General features: G+C 32.1%; 2 protein-coding genes across 2 annotated transcripts; both read left to right on the top strand.

The window, feature by feature from the left end:
• Window positions 1-7,667: 7,667 nt before the first annotated feature.
• On the top strand, window positions 7,668-9,309 carry LOC139507766 (uncharacterized). The gene is made up of 4 exons (XM_071295861.1): window positions 7,668-7,963; window positions 8,297-8,391; window positions 8,687-8,855; window positions 9,293-9,309. The coding sequence occupies exons 1-4, from the start codon at window positions 7,720-7,722 to the stop codon at window positions 9,307-9,309; spliced, it is 525 nt and encodes a 174-aa protein (XP_071151962.1). The 5' UTR covers window positions 7,668-7,719.
• Window positions 9,310-9,809: 500 nt separating this feature from the next.
• On the top strand, window positions 9,810-24,209 carry LOC139507763 (uncharacterized). The gene is made up of 6 exons (XM_071295860.1): window positions 9,810-10,068; window positions 14,154-14,570; window positions 15,072-15,160; window positions 16,160-16,291; window positions 17,310-17,429; window positions 22,508-24,209. The coding sequence occupies exons 1-6, from the start codon at window positions 10,053-10,055 to the stop codon at window positions 24,020-24,022; spliced, it is 2,289 nt and encodes a 762-aa protein (XP_071151961.1). The 5' UTR covers window positions 9,810-10,052; the 3' UTR covers window positions 24,023-24,209.
• Window positions 24,210-25,099: the final 890 nt, after the last annotated feature.

Below are 25,099 nucleotides of genomic sequence, written 5' to 3'. Positions count from 1 at the left end.
AATATCTTTTGTCCAACCTTTGAAAATATTCATAACTGACCATGATGTGTTGAAATCACTATAAGAAGGATGTTCCGGTATATTGAGTTCTTTTGCAGATATGACCCTTCGGACTAAGAAATGTGGACCCTTTTGAAGTAGACAGCTTGTCATCGGAACTCATCTGACATGGTTTGTTGGATACACATGCATGTGGGTACATTGTTAGATACATGTATTCATATGTACATGTTGATGAAATGGTCCGGTTCATCTTGTTTCCATGAGTTATAGCCTTTTTAAACATTGCTATTTTGACCCTATTCATCGCAACTCCTCTGACCAGTCTTATTTGATACACATAAAAGTTTGTACATTGATATATTCGCACATGCTTATGTACATGTAGTTCTATATGTTTTATATTGTAAGTCCGTCTGTCTGTCACATGTCCCACTAACCGCTATGTGTTAAAATCGCTCTCTATATGATGGGTTATGGACCTTTGTACTTATTTTGTTTACCCTATCGAGTATTTACTTTATCATTGTAACTCCCTAGTTTTTATTTTTTATATACATGTGGAAGTTGATATATAATATTATATCATCAGATTTAGATAATCATGAACAATGGTATTTCAGTCCGTTGAGATTTGGCCATTTAGCATAATATAATGTCATCGTCCATTGAGAACAACTACTTGGTAAGTAGGAACTTGTAGAAACATCGGGGTCATATCTTGCATTTTTTTGCTAACTATTTTAGTAATCATGTAAGATCAATCTATCTCTTCTAGCCAATTGTAACACACTTTGCTTCTATTTATTTCTAGATTTAACCCTTGATGCTATCGAATGCGTAGTTAAGTATGAAATACAAAAATCAGAAAACAACATACACAAGGAGTTAACTGAATTTAGAAAACAGTACAGTAATAATGCTATTGGGGAATTAAGAGCACATCTAGATGAAGTAAAAAAAGAAGTTAACAGGAACGCAGAGGAATGTGACACGGGATTTAAAGATTTAACAGCCACTGTTAACTCCATGGAAACCACCATTTCAAAGATCGAAACTGAAACCAATGACAGCCAAAGAAAAATAAAAGAATTAGAAAACAAAGTGACAGATGTAGATCGTAAGTTGAACGAGATCACTGCTGGGATACCAAAAATCATTGAGGAAATCATATCCAGCGGGACATTAGCGTTTATATCCCCCAACACATTCGAGATTGATGAGTCAGTGGATGAATCAATGAATGCCACGTCAACCCCTGTTTCAACAAACCTACTACAAAAAAAACCTGAATGTACAAGAAAGAGAACAGTTGAGGATGGAGGGAAAAAAACAATAAAAAAATATTATTAAGATATTCATGGAAGAAGAGCAATCCAGCGGGACTGGAGTTCCTTGAAAGCAGAGCCGATGTGCCTGATTTTTCGAGGGCCCAAGATTTCAAAATGAATGTTTATAAGGAGGGAATTAAGAGGGGCCTATGGCTTGAGGCAAACAATATTTTCATGAGAGTGTGCCAAAAAATTGACAATCTGCACAAGCTAAAGAAATAAGTAATGTGAATCATTCGACATATATTTATTTAACTTTTATTTGATTTAAAAGTCATAAAGTAAAAGTACTGGGAGTACGTATATAATCATTTCAAAGTGTTCATAATTCGTTTTTTTAAATTATTTTTGTTTAATAGAACATTGTGTTTTTTCCAGAAATCTAACATTTTGATATGCTTACAAAACTGTCCAAAATGTATTTTACCATTAATGTTATATCAAAACTAACTGAAAGAGTGTTTCAGCGCTGCATACTATTTCTTAGAGTTAATTACAGATCGTCCACTTATAAATTCCTTTCTTTTATTATTTGATTGATAACAACGACGTTATATTTGTATTGTTCTGCCTGGCTTACGAGTTTATTGTCAATTTTGAAAAAAAAATTATTGTGCAGTTAGATAGTGGTGACTTTTCAAATGTCATGATTAAATATTAAGGAATTCTAACTGTTTCTGTGTTTTAATGTTGTTTAATCAACAACCAAACTGTTAATCAGTAGAAAACAATAAGACATTATTCATTTTGAAATGTGCATGAGTCAATTTTTTCCATATTGTTGTTTGTTTGAAAGTCGTGATGAACTTCAGCAATCTTACATTTTATTATGCCAAAAATATTGTCCCAAATGTATATCTCCATTTACTTAATATATAAAAAATAACTTAAATATTGTTGAAACTGCATACTATTTCTAAGTGAATTGTTATATTTGTATTGTTTTGCCTTACTTTCGAGTTTATTTTCATTTTTGAAATATCGTTAATGTACAGCAGGGATGGGGTCGATTACTTTAAAATGTAATCAATTCAATTACAATTAGTTTGCTTATAAAATGTAATCGATTACATTACAATAACACCTTATTTCATATGTAATCGATTACCTTTGATTACTTTTCTTTAAAGTAATGATGATTACTTTAGATTACTTATGATTACATTGTATATTGCAATATCAAAGGTGTTTTTATAATTTTTTATCCTAAAAAAAACTAACTTTGGGGATTTTTTTGAAAGCATTCATTTATTCATCTTATTTGAAAGAATTTATCGATACGTACAGTGTAACATGTGTAACTTGATAATATAGCTATGGACAAGTGTCCTTTCTCTAAGTAAAAAAGTTAACTTTATCTTTTTCTTCTCATTTTTAACCAACTGCCTTATTAACAAAAAACCTGAACAAAAAAGGACAAATAAATTAAGTATAGTTTTATTGTCTGTTGGAATATAATTGACACATCCATTAATGTTTTACAGGTGTTAATCACTACTTGAGTTTTTCTTAACAAACAATAGGTAGGCTTTGGTATTAAAATTTTGTTGTCTTAATAACAATATCAATGAAGCTAAACAGTGGTTTATTGTCATTATTTGTTTGAAATTTTTTAATACTAAATCTAATTAATAATTTTTAGAATTATTGTCAGGTGAAAACACAAAACAGCTTTGTAACGTAGGAAAGTATATACATTTTTGTTCAAATTAAGAAACAGTTTTTTGTAATAAAAGATATTTGGTATTCATGAAACTTCTGATGTCACCTATTGTGTACTTTGCATATTGTTTGTAATACTATGCCATACATATACACTGTACATGTACTAGTTTATGCTGATGAGCCGTAAGGCTCAAAGTTAATAAAGAATAAAAATTAGAAAGCACATACTATATTCGAATTTATGATTATCGAAATTTATTCAATTTGTCAATAAATGAAATCTTGTTTTAGCCTCCATTTTGAATTAAGTGGGCTCATATAGTTTGTTCAAAGTCGAATTGGAACTAAATCTTTTTCTGCATTTGAATTTCAATGTAGTTACGTGAAAATATTGGGTTAACTTATATGAAATTGGAATTGATATCGGAAGTTTTAAATCAAGGAAACACATGCTTTCAAGGCAAATTCTTGAACCTCAAGAGCTCAATCTCATTATGTAGGCGAAACGCGCGTCTGGCGTATACTAAATTTAGTCCTGGTATCTATGATGAGTTTATTCACAACGAAATATTAGGGAAAGGCATTTTTGTTTAGTAAACTGTTAACAAAAAAACCCACTTGATAATACCAATGTGTTATATATATGATACAATTTATCACATGAAACAAGGTCCCAACATTGTGAATGCTAGTTTTAAGATTTTACATTCAAGCTTTGCATTTCTTAGTATAATTCAGCTACTTAGGGTCTAGTGCTTTCTCAATACTATATATTATAAATTAAGCTAAAACTGAGGTGCTAATTTCAAGATTAAGAATACAAATAGTCCTCGGAGGCATTGAGCAAATTTATCTGCTAGCTTAATGTTAAAATTATTTGAGAAAAACACTAGTTTGATGAAAATATTTTCAAATAGTGCTTTGCGCATAATGTCCTGATTAAATAAAACAAACAAATGCCATGTTTTTTTTTCATTTTTTCCTTTAAGATTGTGATGTGATTTAGACATTTAAGGAACACATATTTTCAGTCCTGACATTATTTGAACATTGGTATATTGTTTTCCATTATGTGTTATATTTTAAACTGAAACATTTTTTTATTATTTTCTTTTGAAAAAACAACAACAAATTAATGACATTTGGAAAGTTTATAACATTACCTGTCATATCATTTTCAAATATAGATTGACCGTCAACATGTATAAGTAACAGCTCTTTAAAACGTTAAGCAGCCAATTTTTATGTAGAAAATCCCTTAAAAAAAATTTATCAGTTAAAATAAAAATGTCACAAGAAAGGATGTGTTTGCCATTTGCAGTAATCAATGTCAGTTTCTAACAGTTAGTACCAGTTGTAGAAAAAGAAGCAAACGTTGAACACCAAATGTATGTCTAGAGGATTTCTTATCAAAAACCAAAAAATAGACACTTAGAATGCATTAAGTAATGATACTGACTGTTGCTAACTACTTTTAAAGCTTCAAAAATGTAAAAACAAAAAAAATTAAATAAAATAAGTAACTCTTACTCACAAACTCAACCTAAAAGTCTGAAACATAAAAGTCCTTCAGACTTTTATTCAGTTTGTGAGTTAATTGCCCCGGTTTACACATCAATCACCTCTGGAAAAATCTGTTTAATCCTATAATAACCATTTGATTATTTCAATTAATTGATATTTGGTTTAAATATTCAGTTATGATAAATCAGAGAACATATCATAACCAATGGTTAAGTATTCCATGTTTCTATGTAATAGGCACACATATCAATCATGATTGATATCAATGTACTTTTATATTATAGTTTATACCTGGTTTGACTGCTTGGAGGTATTATGAAGCCAAAAAGCATCCTGCAAATGTTGGGGTTGGTCTACCAGTTAAAGAACTCACAGAAAAAAGAGTGAAGATCAACATTGATAGCTTAGAACATTTTATAGACTTTGTTACATCTAGTCATGTGATTAAAGATTTACCGTATGGCCAAAAGACACTGAAACTAGAAACAGGCGAAGTAGTAACCATTCCAAATGTAATTAGAAGTTTATCATCCAGCGCATTGATAAACCAGTACTATCAGCTATGTGAAGAAGATAACATTTCTCCCCTTGGTAAATAATTATATCATAAAAATGGAAGATTTTCAAATTTCTACAAAATACAATTTATCAATGAACATGGTTTTATTCCTGTTCTTCATCTTGGCAGTCATGAAGGGTCATTTTAAGATATATATGCATGTTAATTTATCAATCATGGATTTTTACCAGGTCAATATGTTAAATATGGACTGCTCTATATGAAATTAACCTAAAACAAAGGCAGAGGTCTATAGAATCAATCAATGTATTATAAGAAGATGTGGTCTTACTTTTGAGAAAATCTCTATCCAATTTATAATGTAGTTTACTTAATAAGAAAGTTGCACTATAAATTCTATACTGTATAATACATGTATGTTTAAATAGGTAACGAAGAATATCACATTTTTGTGTAAAGTACTAAGTTCAAAATGATGGCTGTTAGAAATCAGCAACCAGTAAATTTTTCAGGATATAATTTAATCACCCATCAAATGCATTGGTTTAATTATATAATTTAGCTTATTATGTTTTAAGTATTTGTACTCCAGAATATAAACTTGATGATTTGTAAAGTTGTCTCTCATGCTTTTTTTAATAGGTAAAAGCACTCTTTATAGGATTCTTACAGAATGTGCTGCCTCTGTTCGAACAAGTGTTGAGGGCCTTGATAACTATGTTATGGAAGGATCCCGTGCATTCCAAATTTTAGAGGAATTTTTAGACACCTGGAAAGAAGAAGAATTAAAAAAGCAATTGATAGAATCAAAGAGATACCTGAAAGCAGACTTTAAGGTAATTGCCCTTTTGCATAATGCCACATATATGAAGCAGACTAAGTGTGTAAGAAATAAAAATATAAAATCTTCAATTAGGTAGATGATCAACATTATCAATTGACCCCCTAAGAAGTATCTGTCCTTGAAATCACAATTTTGTACCTTTTTTGTGAAAGTTTATTACTTTTTCAAAAATCTTCCTCTATGAAACTACTTTGCCAAAATCATCTGGATTTAATCTGAATGTTTCTTTATAGGGTATCTAGTTAATAAAAGTTTTGACCAATCAAAAACATGGAGATGGTGGCTTAAATTAGAACATAGGGGTAAAATGCAGGTTTTGACTTATACATCTATCTAATAACTAGAGTGGTTAGAACACAATAGAGAAAATCCTTAGTTAAAATTGAAATTACAGGTGATTTCAGGCTCTCATTTGACTCATGTTTTAATACCTTATTTTCAATAATCTATAGGTACATTTGGCTAGACAATCAAATATTCAAGACCACTGCATGGCTTATGGTCTCAGCATTCCAGGGAATCAGTTACAGCTTGCATGTTCCCATTCGCATGACCAACGATGCAAAAGTTGCTTAGAAATTAAAGAAGTTTCAGAGAAGGTGATTAGTGTGGCAGAAAGTAAGGAGATGGTTAACAAAGATGCGATAATGTTTAAGGTAAAATTCAATTTTTTTTTTAAAACCATATGTTATGCTAAGTTATTTATGAACAAAGTTTAACAGCAGGAAAGGAAAATAAATCAAAATCAACATCAATACCTGAAAACTGTTTAAAATTTTTTAAGATTAGTTCCATGTTTGTCCCTTCTGCCATGCTTTGTGTGTTGGCATAGAAATACCAGGCCTCTGTCCTACCTGCGTATCAATCCATCTCATTTATTTAAAAATAATCATCAATATTTCCCAAATGATTGAGAATCAAAATATTACTTATTTAAGAAAAATGGCAAATATTTATCCAAACCAGTAAAAACTACACTCAAATTTGGCAAACTTTAGGGATATTCTATGAACATAGTTTACATACGAATTTCAGGGCAGTGCATGGGCTTTTTCATTAAGAAAGACCCTGTAGAAGTAATATGAATTTCATTTATTAATGACAACAAATTACAAATTTTAAGAAAATGTTATAATAATATATACTACAGCTGTGCTATTTGAGCAGTCAAATTGCATTTACTGTACATACAGTCACTGACCGTATATCACCTTGTTTATGACGTTGACAATGCCGTTCCATACAGTTTTATTTATGACACAGGTTTGAAAAAATTTAATGTCGTCCACTCCAAATTAAAAAAAACAATGATTTTTACCCTAAATACTTCATTTAGAACAGTTTTAAGAGCTGCAGTATATAAAGAATAACCATACATTGTCTCGAAATATAAAAGTTATTTGTACTCGGCTTGAAACAGGTAGAAATGCTCGACACAGCCTTGCTTTCTACCTGTTTCTATGCCTTGTACAAATAACATTGATATTTCGAGACAATGTATTGTTATTCTATATTTGTCTGTTGTTTCCATGCCAGCAGTTATTTACTTGCTTGATATTATTACTTTACCATTTTAAAACAAATTTTCAATTATTTTAGGTTGAGAAGGCTGTTGAAGGAATTAAAGAACTACAAAAACATCTGTTAAGGTCTAAAAATCAAGAACTTGCCAGAACAGATATAGCTAAAGAAATGAATGTTAATGATGTCATCATTACTTGTGATTGGGCAATGAAATTTTTGCCAAGAAGATATCGGGAGGGCCAAATGGATTGGTTCGCTAAAAGGGGAATTAACTGGCAGTGTCAGTATCATTGGTAAAACTGGAAACAAAGATGTGCAGCTTTTCTCATATTCACATATTTAACAATCAAACTTCACAGGATGCACCAACAACTACTGCAGTTATTTGTGATGTTGTGAAAGATTTAGAGGCAGCTATTCCCAATTTAAAAGAAATATCTATCTTCAGTGATAATGCTGGTTGTTACAAGAGCACTTTGACATTATCAACTTTACCTCATGAAATAGGTTCCAAACTCTCCACATACAACTTCAGCGAAGCTCAAAATGGAAAAGGTAATTTAAAAAAATATTTAATCTAAGAGAAGGGATGATTTTCAAAAATTTTTTATGAAACTAAGTTGCTAATTGGAACTAAACTTGTTTATTGTGGCTCTTAGGATGTCCTCTTTTTAAAATTGAACTAATCTTTTGATTTGACTATGACCCTTGCAACTAGAAATTGGTAATATGCATAGATGCCAGGTGAATGATACATGCTCCTAAGAGGTTGTTTGTAATAACACAGCCCTATGACACATACGAAAATCTAACTTAATTAAACCTTACGAATAAAATACATTAAGTAAAAAAAGAAAGTACTTTAAAGTCTTAAAATTACTATTACAGGTCCTTGTGACAGGAAGGCAGCTCATGCCAAGTTTGCAATTAAAAGATACATCAATGAAGGCAGAGATGTAACAACAGCCTATGATATGAAAAAGGTTTGTTTTTCTTTTGTAAAACCTTACAAGTTTGTAAAAGAACATTCTCTATTCACTGAAATTTTCAAGAATTTGCAAGTTTAAAAATGCATGTTTTCCTGGAATTAATTAAAAATGTATTATTATGTGGATCTGCAATACAGTTGCCTTAAGTGGATTCAATAATATTCATATTTATGCTTTATACACCTAATCTTTGAATCTTGATGGGTACCTATTAAAAATCAGGGATATCACAGCAGGTCTTGTTTTTTATTGTTTCTATTGAATTCATTTAGTATCCAATCTTTTGTAGGCACTTGATAAAGTACCAGGACAACCTTACAGGGTGAAGGTTGTGGACACAATCCATGATTTAGATGTCACCAAGAATAAAGATACCATCACCAATATTACAAGTTTTTACAACTTTAGATTTGAGAATAGTCATTTGAGGATGTGGCAGGCATACAATATTGGTGAAGGTATTACTTTTATATTCAACCTAAAGAAAGAAAAAAAAGATTACAAATAACATATTGTTTTATACATAACATGACCACTGAAAATAATATACTGAACTAGTATATATTTGTTTAGGGGCCAGCTGAAGGACGCCTCCGGGTGCAGGAATTTCTCGCTACAGTGAAGACCTGTTGGTGACCTTGTGCTGTTTTTTTTTCTATGGTCGGGTTGTTGTCTCTTTGACACATTCCCCATTTCCATTCTCAATTTTATTGCATACTTCATTTTGTACTTAGAATGCCCACCATCTAATGTCAGCCAGATAATCAGATAATAAATAGAGCCTTTTGATAAAAAAAAAAAAAGGCCACAAATTCCTAGACTAGAATGTATGCTATAAAACTTCAGGTAATTTTATATCATAGTGTCATAAAAATAAATTCAATTTTCATTTCAGGAAAGCTTGTGACTTAAAAATTATCAAAGAATTCTGTGCAGTTAAAAGTACTTAAGAGGCTGGGACATGAATCATTGAGCTTTTCAGCAAAAAAATGGAAAATAGAAAAATATAGAATTTCTTCAAATGGTGATATTTTCATGCATTCATCGTGTATAAGGCAAAAAAACATTTTTTGTTGATGAAATCCGTTTTTATTGTGTGTATTAGGACCCTTAACCTGGGACCCATATATAACCAATGACTGTTTTGTACTTTGACATATTATACACATTTTACAACGTAATAAACGCTTAAAAATTAAAGAAAATGTTTATACTGAAGTAAAAAGTTAATAAATCAAGGAAAAATTATAGAAATAATAATTATAACATTTTGTCAAAGGATATTTGAGTGGTTTGTGTAATTTATTGCCCCTTTTGATCGATAAATTTAATTAATGTTCAACATTCATTTTTTCAAAAGCGCAACATATTATCATTAAAGTTATACATTTAACAACAAGCAGACATGCTAGTTGAAAAATAAATAAAAGAAAATCGGGTAGCAAATGACTAAAAGGACAGTTACGGAAAGCTGAAAATTTGAATGAAATGCAGTTGGAACATGTTTTGATTATCTCCCCTGACAACTGAGATACTCGATTATCTCCCTTACACACTTCCTGTACAGCAGACAACAACATTGATTTGAGGATTGCAGACGATTTACAAGATTTTTGCAGCAATTAGATACTGTACATACAATATGAACAACAATTATGGCACAAAAATCAGGTAATTTGAAAAATATTAACCACCACACTGCAACCATTCAGTTTTCTAGGTACAAATAAAAAATATGAGCACTGTCCAAATCACAAGCTGTTTTGCCATAAAATATCTGGATATATACTGCCTTACTGGGTTGACTGGAGGATAAAAATTACTTTTCAATTTCCATAAAGATAAAGATAGTACAGTAAGTTCCCAACCATAAATTGTCCTGTCATTTTCAACTGAAATTGACATTCTTGAAAAAAATATTGCAAATACAAAAATGTTACTTCAAGTAAAGACCACAGGCACTTGTTTCTATCCATAGAATATATAAATATGGATAGTCTACCTTCCTGTGGTCATGACCCAGTTCTATAAAATAATTACCAAAAGATGTAGAAATTTTTTAAGTTTTCTTATTCATTTGGCCATTAATTTAGTCAGACTCGTTTACATTTTCTCGCAAGATGAGTACAAATGCGAGCAGAATTTTTCTGGATGTGTATAATATCACTTTTGCTATAAAGCAGTTTTTTTGTTTTTTTTTATGTGCAACTATTCATTTCAGTGGCTGATTCAGGAACTTTCATAAGAGGGGGCCCACTGACTGCCTAAAAGGGGGCCACTCCAGTCATGCTTCAATGATTCGCTATATTATTATATTTAATCAGCCAATTTTTTTCCTCAATAGGGGGCCTGGGCCCCTGAAAAACCCTCCAAGGAGATCTGCTTTCCCATTTTCAACCCCTTATACAACTTAATCCAGAGTTTTCCTGTAGTATCTATAGAGAAAAGATTATTAATATTATTTATTTTTTCCTGAGCCTGGCTGATTTACTTATTTTCAGCTTTTTCCAGGACAAGTTATTATGCCCCACCTACGATAGTCCGTTCGTCTGTCCGTCTGTCCCGCCTCAGGTTAAAGTTTTTGGTCAAGGTAGTTTTTGATGAAGTTGAAGTCCAATCGACTTCAAACTTGGTACAAATGTTCCCTGTGATATGATCTTTCTAATTTTAATGCCAAATTAGAGATTTTACTCCAATTTCACGGTCCAATGGACATAGAAAATGAGAGTGCGAGTGGGGCATTCCTGTACTGAGGACACTTTCTTGTTTTAATAATTTCTGTCCCCTCTCTCTCCTTCCCCCTATAATATCAAATGTTTGTTCCTTTACAAAGCATGTAAAAATACTTTAAGAGACACTAAAGGTGTTATTGTACATGTTGTATGTAACAGGTACTGCAATCCCACTTGGAGTGTACATGGTGTGCATGTATATTCAGTTTGCAGTCTTTAAACATTGTCTTCATTTGTGGACACGGCATAAAACACATACTACAATACATGTATACTGTTTAATAAAGTATTCATATTTGGCAATTTTTAATTTAAAACACAACACATGCCTATAAAAAATCATCCATAATTTGGCCATTTTTATAAATATAAAACACAACACACGTTGATATATATATATATCTAATATTTGAACATGTTGAATATTATATATATAGTTACAACAGAGGCAGAAATTTCAAATCAAAGTGTAAACTATACACTGGCAATATAAGCTGTGTGCGTACGTTCCTGTAGGGTTGGCATCATGCAAGTTATTATTTAGAACTGAAACAGAAAAGTTAATTCCTTAAAAGGGCTGGACTGCAGTTGAAAGGGTCCTCGGCATTTTATACTTCTACTGAAAAAAATGTGATATATATGTTGTTATCATGTTCAATATATAGGAACAATATTTCCCCTTGAAACATGTCACCTACAGACCTATCAAACTCGAAGTGTTCTTGCAATGGTTTATTATATGTTGAGTGTGCGTCACAATTTCTACAGGAGCCAACATGTTTAAATCACATCCTTTAATAATATATTAAATCAAAAGTTGCTGCATATTTAGGCAGCAACCATTTGATTTTCTGGGGGGGGGGGGGGGAGCTATGTTTTTTTTTGGAAAAAAAAGTTTGTTTCCAGTTTTTGGAGAAAAAAATAATTTGTTTTTGATTCTGAGAAAAAAATTGTTTGTTTCACCCTCAGCTGCCACTATATGTAATGCTAAAATTGAAAGAAAAAAATTGTTTTCGACTTGTGAAGTTGTCGCGAAAAAATAATTTGACTGTGTCCATCAGATATACAAATGTAAAATGCAATAGTCAATCATGTAAAAAAAAAACCATTTAATTTGATGGTGCAGTGGTTAGCATGCTAGTCATGCATTCGTGAAATCTATGGAATATTTTATTAGGGTCAAATTATGAACTTTAAAATTTTAATTTGTTTTGGACGCAGAATTATTAAGTAAAAAAAAGTATACCAATTTTTATTTAAAAGTTTAAATGGAGCATATTTGAAATTGAGAATGGAAATGGGGAATGTGTCACAGAGACAACAACCTGACCATAGAAAAAACAACAGCAGAAGGTCTCCAACAGGTCTTCAATGTAGCGAGAAATTCAAATTCCTGCACCCGGAGGCGTACTTTGGCTGGCCCCTTAACAAAAATATACATTGTACTAGTTCAGTGATATTAAATGAACGCCATACTAATTTCCAAATTGTACACAAGAAACTAAAATTAAAATAATACAAGACTAACAAAGGCCAGAGGCTCCTGACTTGGGACAGGCGCAAGAAATATTGACTTGAATATTTAGATAAACAGTAAACAATTTTTGTTTTGAAGGTCTGTGTAAATTCATCGTTTAGCTCCACCCAAGTCACAATGTATAAAAAGGAAACAATTATAGATCGGCCTTTGACACTGAGAATTAGCTCACACCAAAAAGCGTGCTATATGAGGATCCCTAAATGACCAGTGGAACACAATTCAAACCAGAAAACCAACGGTCTAATCTATTTACAAAACATTTATTTGAATTCTTTCCTTAATCAAAAAATCTTCTATTCCTACCTACCAATCCTTTAGTATTATTTCAAGAAGGTGAAGTTATTAAAATTGTTTTTGAAAGTGTTATTTAATGTTGTATTTGAAAACGTCAGACCAAAGCACAACAGCAACACCATTGCACTATGCTTCCCCATCACACCTCTGAGTCCTACATGTATAAAAAAGAAGATGTGGTATGATTGCCAATGAGACATTACTTTCTTTAAGAGACCAAAATGAAATAGAAATTACAATAACAGGTAACCATACGGTCTTCAACAATGAGCAAAGCACATACCACGTAGTGACTAGTCAGTTATATAAGGCCCCTATATGACAATGTAAAACAATTCAAACTAGACAACTAATGGCCTTATATTTATATAAAAAAATGAGCGAAAAACAAATATGTAACACATAAACAAACAACAACCACTGAATTAATGGCTCTTGACTTGGTACAGGCACATACATACAAAAAGGTGGAGGGGCAGTTATTCAATATAACTTCAAATTTGAATTTGATGCGTGAATTTCCAGAAAAAGGTTCGATTTTGGACATTCTTGCTTAAATTTCCCAATTTTAAAGTTTTGGCTCTAACAAGTCCAGTTCAATGTTAGAGTTTTGTGCAAATAAGAGTCACTGAATATGCATAATATCATTTTCTTTTCCTGAATATGCATTTACTTTAACCTGCCACTGTACTTTTTTTAAACAATTATCCATCCAATAACTTAAAAATATGGTCATGGGAATTATTTTATTTTTTGTATGTTATTTATGATAATAGACCTTTTACAGTCATTTCAATTTTGAGGTCAGAAATATTTTTTTGGTTTTGGAAAATAAATTAAACTTTTGATATAAGGCCTAAAACAAAATATTGTTTGTTTCCCCAATCCCTACCGACCCTTCAAAAGTGATCCTACTCATGAAATTTTATTGTCAAAAATAAGTCAAATATTATTTTATTCATTTCTGATTTTCGGGCCTGCAAAATCATCCAATAATATTCAGGCTTTTTGAAAAAAAAATTTTTTTTTTACCTACCTACCCACACCTGGCTTGGCAGGGTCGGGATTGGGGAAACAAACAATAAATTGATTTAGGCCTAAGACATGTGTTAGATATGTTTGCTGTAAAAGCGATATTTCACTATTGATTTTTTCTAACTTTATTGATAAATGATTCTATTTTTTTGCAGGTGGAAATCCTTTATGCTGTAGCTTTGGAGAATTTACTAGTGTTAATAATATATTTTGTGAGTCAAATGCTAAAGCTGATTGTAACAAAGTTCTACCTCTTATATCATGCAACAAATCCATTGAATCTCACTGCAGACGTTTTCATATAAACTTTAAAGATGTCAATAATGAAGCTGACTTATTAAAATATCGTGGAGGATTGTTTGATATACCAACAGAGCAATGCACAATTTGTCCAAACCATAGGTACAGATTAGGCTTAGGATGGAGAAGCAGTCAATTATGCATGCTGAAATATTGTTCAAGGGGAAAGGAAACACAAAAAAGAAAGAAACCTCTTTTGAAAGGAACTATTGCTTTGTGTCAGTCCCTTTATCTGTGGAAACAAAGACACCAATTAATACAGATTGGATCAGGTAGCAATCTATTTTAAAAGAATAAGTCCAATGAACCAATATTCAAACTATGAATAACAAACCTTTGAACCTCGATCCTCATGGGGTTATTGATTATAAATGTGATTATTTGGCCATTTGTTACTGATTATTTGATTACTAAACCAAATTTTACATGATTTTTTGATTACAGACTCTTGAGTTTAAAGAAATAGTTAATGATGAATGTGATTATGGGAACCCCCCCCCCCCCCATGTGGGGCCTCACTTTTCACTCTGTAATCATGTCAGGATTTACTTTCCCTGATAATACATTAAAACAACATCAATCAATCATATAAACCAAATAACTAGTTCTTCCAAATCCAAACAACATAATAAATTGTAACTACATGTAACCCATGCTGTACATTATTTGTATGTTTTTGACCTATCATGCTTTGAATGATATTTAGTCATGAACAGTTATGACATCCTCCACTTCAATATAAAGTAAAGTTTTTTTTTACATTTTGCTTACAGGGGTGTGTACTTTTTGTCGGAAAGAAATAGTGAAAGAATTAAAGGACCATGAAACAAAGGATAATAAAGATTATGAATGCCAGCTGAATGTAAGAATCAATTATAAAAATATAAAAAAGAAGATATGGTGTGATTGCCAATGACTCTTCAAAAGAGATCAAATGACACAGAAATTAACAACTAAAGGTCACCATACAGTCTTTAACAATAAGCAAAGCCCATACTGCATAGTCAGCTGTAAAAGGCCCTGAAATGACAAATGTAAAACAATTAAAACGAGAAAACTAACGGCCTAATTAATCTACCAAAAACATTAACGAAAATTAAATATGTAACACAGCAAACGGCAACCACTGAATTTCAGGCTCCTGACTTGGGATATGCACATACATACATAATGTGGTGGGGTTAAATATGTTAGCTGGATCCCAACCCAACCCCTGACTTGAGACACAGGGGTGTAGCAGTACAACATAGGAACGAACTATAATAAATCAGTTGGAAAAAGCTTAACTCATCAGATGAATACAAATAGAAATAAATCTAAAAAAAAACACACAGTCACAGTGGACGTGGCTGGGTACTTGTATATCCCAACAACAAAAAGAATTAGTACAGATCTGAGAGTACTCGCAGCAGTTACTGATCATGCCAGCTAGTTCAAGTTAAAATCACAAAAAATTTCTGAAACCATTTACTGATTTTAAAGAAGCAAATCCCTTACAAATTGCTTTCAAATTATATATATAAACAAAATGTTTTCTATTCTTTACCAAATTATTATTATTGAGACTTCATCATAACAATTGATCTACAATCAAGCCACATCAGGAAATCCTTATATTGGCGGTGTTCAAACTCCAACTTGGCCAAAAGGCCAAAACGAAGAAGAAAAAAAATTATGGATGAGCAGTCTAGTACAATACCTTCCAGTTTTGGTCCTTGTATCATAATATAAATATTGATAGGGTTACTGGGTATACTCATTTTTATATGATTTCCAAAAACATAGTAGATTCAGTTATTTTCCATATATATACATATTTAAATGATGCAGCCAGATTAGAATTGATTGATTTTTTTTCCAGAATGAAACTTGTATTGAAAGAGATCTAGAGACAAATATGGAGTTGCACAGTCAGTTTTACCTAGCAGATCAACTAGACTATCTTATGGAAGAATCACAATCAGTAGAAGGAAGTGAGAGATATGAAATTACAGTAAGTCAGCTGTTTATAATGTACATGTATATATCAAGTCATATTTGACAGAGCTTTTATGTTTTTATGCAACACTTGTTGATAAACAGGTAATATGCATAAGCCTTATCTGTCTGTACATTTGTATGTCATTCCCCAAATGATTTCCATTCTCTTACTTAAATTTTCCTCAAACAAAAATTATAGAACTTATACATAATGCTTATAACCTCAAAAGATAGATCAAGTTCCAATTTGGTTGGTGTTACCTTTACCAATCCTTAATTGTATGCCTCTCAATGGTATTATATCTGAACGAGGGCATCATCTGTGTCACAGTCTCCATTTATTATATAAAGTGGGGTACAAAAGGTCAGCACCTATTGTGAAGCTTTCTATTTCAAATCTGATTGTTATGCCTCCGCCGCTATGTTAATGGGGCATTATGTTTTACCCATGTCTGTCTGTATGTATATGTTCTTATGAATATCCCAAAATTGGCTTCCATTCTCTGACTTTAGTTTAATTTTGATGAATTATTTTGTCAACTTTGCTGTCATTTAAATTTTGGTATGGAAGTGTTGAGAGATTTTTTTGCAGAAAATTAAAAATGGCAAATATTTTGCATAGAGCTCATTAAAAAAAAAATATCTTATAGAATCTTTAATTTTTTAACTAGATTTTCAAAAAAAGATCATGCAATTTATATTTTGGTTGTATGTATTGTATGGCACACAGGCAGGTTAGTTGGTAAGCCAGCAGCTCTGGTCCAGTGTCTATGTATAATGATAACCTTTGAACTGTTGCTTATATTTTTCATAAAAGCTTTTTGAATTTAACATATTGTTACTGATGGAACAATGAAGGTAAAGTTTGATATTAGCAAATTCCACTGTCATGGTTATAGATTAAAAATGGTGTGACACAAAAAGAAAGAAAAAAACAAGACTGGTTTAATTACCCTCATTGTGTTATTCTTGTTTCTATTTGTTTTTAATTTAAGAATAAATAAAATAACAACAAATCTCTTTTTTTATAGAATGAAATGTATGTGAAAAACAAGCAGAAAGTGGAATGCAGCAGTCCTGGTTACCTTGCAGAATTTGACAAATTTGTAGAAAATGAATCAGTAAAAGAAAGTGAGACAACTGAAATTACAGTAAGTTTAAAACTAAAACACATTGATATTGTTACATTATATTCAAGATGATATATATGACTTATTTACTCTATCATCCGTTGTTAGTGATTTATATGTTGCCTGTGTCAGTGTCTTCATCGATGGAGTCGCAAAAACTTTTGTCACACTTTTCTCATCAACATAACATTGGGCACAATCTTTATATATGGCTTAAAGCTTTAACATTGTGTTATAGTGTGTGCATTTATTTCATTGCCTTTCAACTTCCTGTTGAAACTTGTCACTTCTTGGCAACATATGTTTTCCATGGAAATATAAAAAAAGAAAGATGTGGTATGATTGCCAATGAGACAATTATCCACAAAAGACCAAAATGACACAGACATTAACAACTATAGGTAAACATACGGCCTTCAACAATGAGCAAAGCCTATAACGCATAGTCAACTATAAAAGGCCTCGATAAGACAATTTAAAACAATTCAAACGATAAAACTAAATTTTTATGTAAAAAAATGAACGAGAAACAAATAAATGTAACACATAAACAAACGACAACCACTGAATTACAGGCTCCTGACTTGGGACAGGCACATACATAAATAATGTGGCGGGGTTAAACATGTTAGCTGGATCCCAACCCTCCCCTAACCTAGGACAGTGGTATAACAGTACAACATAAGAACGCACTATAAAAGTCAGTTGAAAAAGGCTTAAATCATCAGATGGAAACTCACATCTAATGTTATTTTTAATCCTCCTTGCACTTTTGCGGGGACATAGAAATACTGGATGTCCAGTTTTGTAAGTGCTCCCAAAGGAGGAATTCCTGTGAGGTTTTTTGTATATAAATTATACTAGTACTAAAGGTTAATATCAGCATTATCTCGGACAAGTTCTAAAATGAACTTTTTTTAAAAAGAGTTGCCTGCTTGGAAATATTAATATTATGGAAAATTACCTCGTTAACACTCTCATAGGTATAAATTCATTAAATGTGTATATTGGCTATACCTCGATCAAATTTTAAGTTCAGCACTAAATGTTATAACACTTAATTTTTTTAAATATTTATAATCAGTGCAAGATTTTTTATTAAATTTGATATAAACATATTCTTTGTAGGAATTTTCCCAGACAGATTTTACAGATGATGAATCTCAGGGTAGTGTTTGGCGGCCTGACAGCCAAGAGTCTGTGCCTGAAAATGACTTAAAAAGAAAAGCCCTGGATTATTTTTTGACTGTTTGTGGTCTAGACCCAGTCAGCCAGCTACAGTGTAATTGGAGGAAGCGTCTGAGCGCACTAGAAGAAATCACACAAATACAGCAACTTCAATCTTTCAAGAAGTTTTGAATGTTATTGCTCCTGGACAAGTGTCTTCTTTATCAAATGCTGTGCTACAAAGATTGTCTTCAACACAATCAGATGACCATGATATGCTTGAAGTTTTATCTGCTGCATATAACCAAGCCACAGATTGGGGAACACAAAGACAGATTTTATCTCTGTTTGGGGAAATTACTCTTTGAAAGCAATTAAGGAATTTATTCCTGACTTGTCAAAATACAAGTACACCACAGCCAGAAAGCATTCTTCAATGATTGGTACTGGACAACCTGTTAGTAAAACATCATATAGTCGAGAGGGTTTGACAGATGAGCAGATAAGCCATTTCATGGACTTCATTATGAGTCCATCCATAATGACAGATGCACCATATGGAGAGACACATCTCAAGATTTCATCAGGGGAAGTGTTTCATGTGCCAAAATAATATTGAACAGTGTAAGAACCCGTGTTATTGAACAATATGAATCCTATTGTAAAGACACACATTTTGATGCCACAGCAAGTTCAAGATCTATTTGAGAATAATGGAGGCAGTTGAACCAAACATTAGAAAGTGCATGAAGGGGTTGGACAACTATGCTGCTGATGGAGCCAAAGCATTTGAAGATCTAAAAAAGTTGCAGAATTACTTGGAAAACTGGGGAAGGGAGCACTATGGCAAGAGTCTATCCAGAAATCCTTACCCTTGGGAAGCAGTACCTCAAAATAGAATACAAGGTAATTAACTTATTATTTCAAAGAAATGTCATGTTGTGTATCAATGTAAAAACAAAATGAGAATATTATGCACATCTAAATTTTCCATTAAAAAAAATGAATTTCTGAATTCCATAAAAAAAAAATTCTCCAATATTTGAGGACATTGTAGACCAGCAACTCTTAAACACAACTGTGCTAACAATACCGAGTAGCTACACATTCAAGAAACTCTTTCTTAACTTCCAGACTTTCCTTTCAGTTGCAACAAAAATGAAGATAATTATAACATGAACTTTTTTATTCTTTTCAGTTGCATATTTCCAAAGAATCTGAAACTGCAGACCATTGTTGTAACTTTGCCTTATCAGATCAATCAAAAGAATATACTGCTTCTTGTCAACATGAGCACAACCAAGTGTGTAAGAAATGTGATGACTTAACAGAAACCCTGGTAAAAATAGAGAAATCATCAGATGAAGTATTATATGAGTCAGCTGATCAAGAAGATGACACCATATACATGGTTGAACAGGTAAAAAATCCCATTGTATATTTGCTGATATCTCCCAAATACCCATAAAGCCCCTTACCATTGAAGCTGAAGTGGACTTAGGGATTTCATCCTGTCTGTCTGATAAATCAGTTTTCCACATTTTTAGCTCACCTGGCCTGAAGGACCAAGTGAGCTTTTCTCATCACTTGGCGTATGTCGTCCGTCTTCGTTAACTTTTACAAAATCTTCTCCTCTGAAACTACTGGCCAAATAAAACCAAACTTGGCCACAATCATCATTGGGGTATTTATTTTTAAAAATTGTGTCCGGTGACCCGGCCATCGAACCCCGGCAATCGAACCAAGATGGCCGCCATGGCTAAAAATAGAACATAGGGGTAAAACGCAGTTTTTGGTTTATAACTCAAAAACCAAAGCATTTAGAGCAAATCTGACATCAGTTTAATTGATTATCAGTAAAGATCTATCTGCCCTGAAATTTTCAGATGAATTGGACAACTGGTTGTTAGGTTGCTGCCCCTTAATTGGTAATTTTAAGGAATTTTGCTGTTTTTGGTTATTATCTTGAATATTATTATAGACAGAGATAAACTGTAAACTGCAAAAATGTCAGCAAAGTACATTGTAAGATTCACAAATAAGTCAACAGGACCAAATGGTCAGTTGATCCCTTTAGGAGTTATTGCCCTTTATAGTCAACTTTTAACCATTTTTCGTAAATTTTAGTTATCTTTTACAAAAATCTTCTCCTCTAAAACTACTGGGCCAAATTAAACTTTACTTGGCCACAATCCTCATTGGGGTATTTAGATTAAAATTTGTGTCCAGTGACCCGGCCAACTGACCGCCATGGCTGCCATTACTAAAAATAGAACATATGGGTAAATGCAGTTTTTGGCTTATAACTCAAAAACCGAAGCATTAAGAGCAAATCTGCTAAGGGTTGATATGGTTTATCAGGTCAAGATCTATCTACTCTAACATTTTCAGATGAAGTGGACAACTGGTTGTTAGGTTGCTGTCCCTGAATTGGTAATTTAAGGAAATTTTGCTGGTTTTTGTTATTATCTTGAATATTATTATAGATAGAGTTAAACTGTAAACAGCAATAATTTACAGCAAAGTAAGATCTAAAAATAAGTCAACATGACCAAAATTGTCGCTTGACCCCCTAAGGAGTTATTGCCCTTTATAGTCAATTTTTAACAATTTTCATAAAATTTGTAAATTTTTACTAACATTTTCCACTGAATCCAATCATTATAGATAGGGATAATTGTACACAGCAAGAATGTTCAGTAAAGTAAGATCTACAAAAACATCACAATCACTATAAACACAGTTTTGTCATGAATCCATCTGTGTCCTTTGTTGAATATTCACATAGACCAAGGTGAGCGACACAGGCTCTTTAGAGCCTCTAGTTTTATGTCATTCTTGAATATATTGATTTTATAGTTGGTGTATAGTTTAACCATGACAAATTACAGATGAAGTTCCAATTCTGTTGTGGTCTGATGATTTTTGCAAAGTTATGGTTCTTGGACTTAGGAAATTAGGAAAATAAAAAAACGTAATCAGTCTTTGACACTTTTTTTCATCATGTTTAAAGATTTTGATTTTATATTTGGTATATAATATAGTTTAAATATGACAACTGATACATCAAGTTCCAATTTTGTTTTGGTAGAATAAATTGTCAATCCTTAGGATCTATTTATTGCCATGTTATAGTCTTAGAATGGTGGATACTATTCATGCTGGTTTGTGTCCACACTTGTTCATTAATAATAGTTGGCAGAGTATTCATCTGTATATGTATATCTATACTGCATATATCATAATGAAAAAAAAATATGAATGAGGGTAAATGTTTATTACACAAAAGTCCATCTTAATAAAATTGAGAATGGAAATGGGGAACGTGTCAAAGAGACAACACCCGACCATAGAAAAAAACAATAGCAGAAGGTCACCAACAGGTCTTCAATGTAGCAAGAAATCTTAATACCAGGATAAGATAAAACTGGTATGAAATGATGCTGCGATATCATTGTTTTTCTTCATCTAAAAGTCAAATTCCAAAAAAAAGAACTGAGTAACTGTATTAAATGAAAACATACTGTATTACACGTCAAGTAAAGGGAAATACTGAATTCACATAGTGCAAGAGATCAAACAAATTAGGTTATCTATCATCAACATTTTTTTTGTAATACATATACCTTAATATCCCCCTGAAACACAGTGAATTACAAAATGATACATTCATTACAAAAAGAAAGAAAGTAATAATGTCAATCACTAGAAATATAAATGAATCTAATTTCAAATTAGCTACAAGCAAGCATTTTTCTTACACCTATGTGAGAACCATCAAATAGTGTTCTTATTTTACAATAAAAGAGCATTATAAATAATAAACTCCTTTTGAAATTACAGCTCTAAACCGAACTTTAACTTATATAAATAATTGCACCATTTCACATATTTACTAATATTCATGTACCTGTATAATATTTATATTTCAGAGTATAAAGGCCGTCCAAGAGTGGAAGAAACACCTCCTGAGATCCTATAACCAGGACACAGCAAGAAGTGAAATTCTGCATAAATTATCAAAAGATGAAGTTTTGGTAGAGAGAGACTGGGCTATGAAATTCCTGCCCATGCGCTATAGAGAGTCTCAGTCTAAATGGTTTGGCAAAAGAGGGTTAAATTGGCATGTTAGTGTAGGATCATATCATACTTCTGATACGGATGACCTAAAAATGCAAACTATTATCCATGTCTTTGATAATGCTTCCCAAGATGCAAGAACATCAAATGCTGTACTAAGAAACACTCTCCAACAATTTCAACAAATGAATCCTTCCCTCAAAAAGGCTTACATAAGGTCAGACAATGCTGGATGTTTCCATGGTTTTTTGGCAGTCAGTGAAATAGCACTTATCAACGGCGAAGAAAACATTAAGGTTGTGCAAATGGATTTTGCTGATCCTCAGGGAGGAAAATCTATCTGTGACAGGAGGGCTGCACACATAAAATCAGCAATTAGAAAATATGTGAATGAAGGACATGATGTGTGCACTGCAGCTGATTTTAAGAAAGCACTTCAGGTATGCAGTTTAAGAAATGTAGCTGTGGTTGTTGCACTACCTCCAGAGAGCTGTAACAAGAAAGAGATCAAATCTCAAATTAATAATATTACAACTCTGAACAACTTTGCCTACCAACAAACAGGTATAAGGGTGTTCAGACAGTATGGCATAGGGGAGGGAAAGTTTCTTACCAATTCATCACTAAAGCTGCAGTTGTTGAGTTGCAGTAATATTACAGTCGTAGAAGCTTTTGCTGGCCACCTTAGTTCAATTCCATCCAGAACAGCCAGGCAAGGTGTTCTAGTTCAAGAATGCAGAAATGAAGCATCAAGTATTGCAGTAGATCAATCAGATGTTGATATTGAGGAAGAGATTGATGATATTGGGAGCAACCTGTTTACCTGTTCAGAACCAAATTGTCTATCAACGTTTAGCAAGTATGGTAATTTGGTCAGACATTTGGATGTTGGTTCTCATAGAATAAAACCAATGGTTTCATCTTTAATTGATAAGTCTAAGATACAATATGCTAGTAAAATTGAACAGAAATTGGTTGTTTTACCTAGCTGTTGCCACGAAACTACAGAACGTGAAAATTCCTGCAAATTGTGTGAAGGATGGGGTCTAAAACAAAGACGAACTGTAAAAAAATTCACGACCACACAAATTTCTTTCTTGAAGGAAAAATTTTCAAAGGGAGAAAGAACTGGACACAAGTGTGACCCAGAAGAGGTTTCCCTAGAAATGAGAAGTGCTAAAAGCAGCCTTGGAAAAAGATTTTTTTCCAAAGATGAATTTTTATCAGCTACTCAGATTGCTTCATATTTTAGTAGACTTGTTTTAGAGAAAAGAAAAACAGCATGCAATTCTTATGATGAAGAAGATATGGAAGCTGGAATAGCTGCAGAGACATTGGAAGAGTTACAAGTGTTGGCCAGGAACTAACTTTACCACTAACTTTGTTATATTATTCAATTTGTAGTCTATGCTCAATTATGGTATTTCTGTTTAATTGTCTTTCTTAAACTCTTTTGGGTTCCAATTGGTATATAGAAAATAGCCTGTTTTTAAATATTTCTGTATCATTATAAGATAAAAAAGATGATATTTATTGTTAGATCCCTCTCTGTCTTTCCATCATTATTATTTTGAACGCGTTCTATTTGAAAAAGAGAAAATCTATTTTATTCTCTTTTTAGTGTGGTTTCAAATTCGGTAAACAAAAAGATTGTCAACGTTTATTGTAAAAAACATCTTATTTGAAGAAGCGAGGCGATTCAGTTGCTAAAAATTAGTGAAAATTTATCCAGAATTACACCTGATGTTAACTTTATATTCATGCAGCAACAAAGAATGATGAAACTCATTGAAATTTGTCCTCATCTATTATCATAATGGATTTAAAAATAAATGAAAATGGGGAAATATCCCCGGAATAAAATGACCTTTAGACTGGGGAAATATCCCCAGAAAAAAGACCTTCAGACTGGGGAAATATCCCACTTTTCTTCAAATATAATTATAAGTTTGAGAAGTATGTGTAAGTAACTGTAATTAACATCATGAATAAAGTGGGGAAATATCCCCAAATTAAATATGACTTTCAATATGGTGATAAAAGAATACGAAATGGGGAAATTTCCCCATTAAATTACAAGTAGTGGGAAAACATCCATACAGGAAGACAACACATACGTGAACACTTAACAATATTGGGGAAATTTCCCCACATGAAAAAAATCTTTAAGCTGTGTAATTGGTCATTTCCTATGTCGAAGAAATAAAAAATATACATGGAATGGGGAAATGTCCCCATTATGTGTATTTATCCATTTCTACAGCATTTTGCAAAGATTTACTTTCCGTCTAAAAATGTCAATCTTGAATATAATAATGACGAACATTTATCGGGTGAAGCTTGGAAAAGCAGTGTGATTCTCAATGCACTTTTCGACTGATTTTTTTTTATATTGCAAACAAGTCAAGCTAATGAAAATACTGCTTTAAATTCTTTTTGCAAAG

Source organism: Mytilus edulis, unplaced genomic scaffold (genome assembly GCF_963676685.1).
Source record: "Mytilus edulis unplaced genomic scaffold, xbMytEdul2.2 SCAFFOLD_675, whole genome shotgun sequence".
Taxonomy (NCBI): Eukaryota; Metazoa; Mollusca; class Bivalvia; order Mytilida; family Mytilidae; genus Mytilus; species Mytilus edulis.
This window is presented reverse-complemented; position numbering and strand designations above follow the sequence as displayed.

Coding starts and splice junctions, on each gene's coding strand:
- LOC139507766 (XM_071295861.1), top strand. CDS start 7,720: ATGTGCAGCTTTTCTCATATTCACATATTTAACAATCAAACTTCACAG. Junction 7,964..8,296: donor CGAAGCTCAAAATGGAAAAG/GTAATTTAAAAA, acceptor TTACTATTACAG/GTCCTTGTGACAGGAAGGCA. Junction 8,392..8,686: donor CAGCCTATGATATGAAAAAG/GTTTGTTTTTCT, acceptor AATCTTTTGTAG/GCACTTGATAAAGTACCAGG.
- LOC139507763 (XM_071295860.1), top strand. Junction 14,571..15,071: donor ATTAATACAGATTGGATCAG/GTAGCAATCTAT, acceptor TTTTGCTTACAG/GGGTGTGTACTTTTTGTCGG. Junction 17,430..22,507: donor GTGAGACAACTGAAATTACA/GTAAGTTTAAAA, acceptor TTTATATTTCAG/AGTATAAAGGCCGTCCAAGA.